The sequence below is a fragment of the Salvia miltiorrhiza genome, chromosome 5 (assembly GCF_028751815.1).
Source record: "Salvia miltiorrhiza cultivar Shanhuang (shh) chromosome 5, IMPLAD_Smil_shh, whole genome shotgun sequence".
Classification (NCBI taxonomy): Eukaryota; Viridiplantae; Streptophyta; class Magnoliopsida; order Lamiales; family Lamiaceae; genus Salvia; species Salvia miltiorrhiza.
The window spans coordinates 36676739-36679356 of NC_080391.1; the positions used below are offsets into that span (position 1 = coordinate 36676739).

General features: G+C 37.6%; 1 protein-coding gene across 1 annotated transcript; it reads right to left on the reverse strand.

Annotated features, from left to right (window-relative positions):
- Window positions 1-490: 490 nt before the first annotated feature.
- On the reverse strand, window positions 491-1722 carry LOC130987037 (uncharacterized). The gene is made up of 3 exons (XM_057910605.1): window positions 1312-1722; window positions 1093-1233; window positions 491-989 (listed from the first exon to the last, which is right to left on the reverse strand). Exons 1-3 carry the CDS (start codon window positions 1615-1617, stop codon window positions 783-785), a joined length of 654 nt encoding a protein of 217 aa, XP_057766588.1. The 5' UTR covers window positions 1618-1722; the 3' UTR covers window positions 491-782.
- Window positions 1723-2618: the final 896 nt, after the last annotated feature.

The following is a 2618-nucleotide window of genomic DNA, read 5'->3' on the forward strand; positions in this document are numbered from 1 at the left end:
TGAAATCAATACTTCGTGCATTAAGAAATTAAGGAGAGATCCAAGTTATTAATGTTTTAATTAATTTCATAAGTATTGTCATGATCAGCATAGGTAAAGTTGAGTTTTGTTTTGTTTGAAATTATCTCTAGTCTTGGAAAGTAAGACAAACTTTAGAGACGACACAAAATATTAATTTCCGCAAATCAATTGATATATATATTCCACTTTGGTCTTCCAGAAAGTTGTATTTCAAGAATGGACAATACTATAATCAAAATTTTACACATGTTCCCTTTTAGAGGGAAAAGCCAGTATCATTATTTAGCTATATGTAATATGAGAAGAAAGCCCTATTTAGATATATAGACATGCATATATAGTCATATCCTAAAGTAGCGACTTTAGATATTGCAGCAACATATCCTAAAAAGAGTGGTGAAAAGAGCTCTCACCTCACACGCATATATATGTATAATAAATTAATTAAATAGGAGTATAATAAATTAATGAACCATCTTAGCGAAGACTAAATTAATGCATGGCTCACAATAGAATCTTCATTGCTAGTAAAACAAGAGATCCCAGTGAAAGCTACCAGTAAGATCACAGTAATAATTAGAGAGAGAGAGAGAGTGTGAGAGAGAGGGACGGTGGAGCCTAAAATATCAGAAAATGTATTGCCCGTTGTGGAGATGAAAGTAGTTTAACAACCAAAAAAATAAAGAAAATGCTGTGTTTTGGAGGTGCAGACAAATGCATTCCACATAAAAGGTTTATGAGAAGAAAGGCATGTATTTTTCCTAGTAAGAGAGCTTGAGAGACAGATCAACACAACTGGAGGCATCAAATCCAGGCATTGAAGAATTCCCCAAAACCCCAACCAATTCGCCCTCCTCATTTGATTTCACCGACGGCGGAAAGAACTCATACTCCATTACCACACCGTTGTTCCCACCATCCCAATTGCTAGATGATCCTATTTTCCTGTGAACTGCCACTACCTCCACCTACAAGAATATATATATTTATTTATTTCCTTTAAGTTTGGAAGATAAATATATATATCATCTCATAAATGTTCCAAGTAAGAGGAAAAAACAGAAGAAAAACCTTGTGGCCATAATTCCCAAGAGGCTGCGGTGGTTTTGCCCCTCGATGATCTTGATTTAAGACATTCTGAGTGTCGCCGAAATCTAGCCCCAGAAAGCGGCGATACATCGGTGGTCTGGCGCCACCATTAATCTTCTTTTTCTGCACGAAATCAAACAGAAATTTGTAGATGGGCTAAGGTTTGAGATGGATGAATTGAAATGGGGGTTTATTTAATACCTTGTGACAAGCATTACAGTTTAGAGAGTAGCACTTGAGGACATTCCCATCAGGATTCTTAAGAAGAAAAGGCGAGTCCTGCGGACTGAGGCCGTAGAAAGCGAGGGGGCTCCAGGCAGAAGAAGCATTCATCTCCAGAAATGGTGGATCGATCTCACCCTGCTCCCTCAGCCGCTCCAGCTTCGCCACTCCCATTCCTCTCCGCGGCTGCTTGTTCTTCTTCTCGTCGCCGCCGCCCTTGGCCTTTCTTCTCCCGGAACTACGTCGTATTGGCTGCTGCTCAACGTTGCTGGTTTCATGCTCCATGAGTGTTGAAGAGTAATGGAACAGTCACTGGCGGTGTACTACTTATGTGAAAACTGAAATCGGAGAGAGAGAGAGAGAGACAAGTACAAGTACAGCTAGGAAATGCGAAATGTGTCCATATGAGCACACACGAAGATTTATGTAGAGTTTTTTGGAATTTGTCTTTACTCATTTCCAGGTTTTTTTCTTTAACCTATATTTTTCTTGGGGTCTTCTTTCAATGGCTGAGATTAATTTCACTCCTACGTGGGAATTATCTAGAAATGGTTTAAGCGAATGTTGTTGCCGATTGCCACTTTGATTTATATGACCAGTACTCGAAAAAACAGAAAATAGGATTTATTTAAAAATTTAATTTTTGAAACCCTAATTATAACCAAAAGAAGTATATTAGCTTTTCCAGAATTTTAACTTTAGGTAATTGTGTAAATATTTCAGTTTAAACATGATTTTACCAACTTATTGTAATAATTTTGTCCATTTTGTGAAGTAGCTTGTTAAGTCCCCATAATATCTAATGTATCCTATTTTACCCACCTGAACAAAACTCTAATTTACACTTGATTAACAAAAGATATCTAATTTGTTACGGCATTTACAATGGGGCTCGTTGCGCGGGATTGAGCAGCGTGCCAATGAGCTTCTCCCTAATGCTGAGTCGACGAGCTCGAGGGCAAGCGCGAGGGGCGAGGCAGGCTCAGGGAAGGAAATGTCGGGCGCGTTCCCAACCTTCGCCTTTTTAAAACAAAAAAATAAGAGTGAATTTTTAAAATGGCCACTTCATATTGTAAAAATAAAAAATGTCCACTAAAATAAAAAAACTTAAAAAATGTCCACTGTTACCAAAATACCCTTCACATTAAAAATTAAAAAAATGTCCACTTTACATCATCCCTATAAAAAATCCCGCAATTCACAACCAATCGAATTCACAACCAGAATTTTTTGTTTGTGAATTCACAACCAGTCGAATTCACAATCAAAATTTAATTCACAACCAG

Coding starts and splice junctions, on each gene's coding strand:
- LOC130987037 (XM_057910605.1), bottom strand. CDS start 1,617: ATGGAGCATGAAACCAGCAACGTTGAGCAGCAGCCAATACGACGTAGT. Junction 1,234..1,311: donor ACTGTAATGCTTGTCACAAG/GTATTAAATAAA, acceptor GATTTCGTGCAG/AAAAAGAAGATTAATGGTGG. Junction 990..1,092: donor TTGGGAATTATGGCCACAAG/GTTTTTCTTCTG, acceptor ATATTCTTGTAG/GTGGAGGTAGTGGCAGTTCA.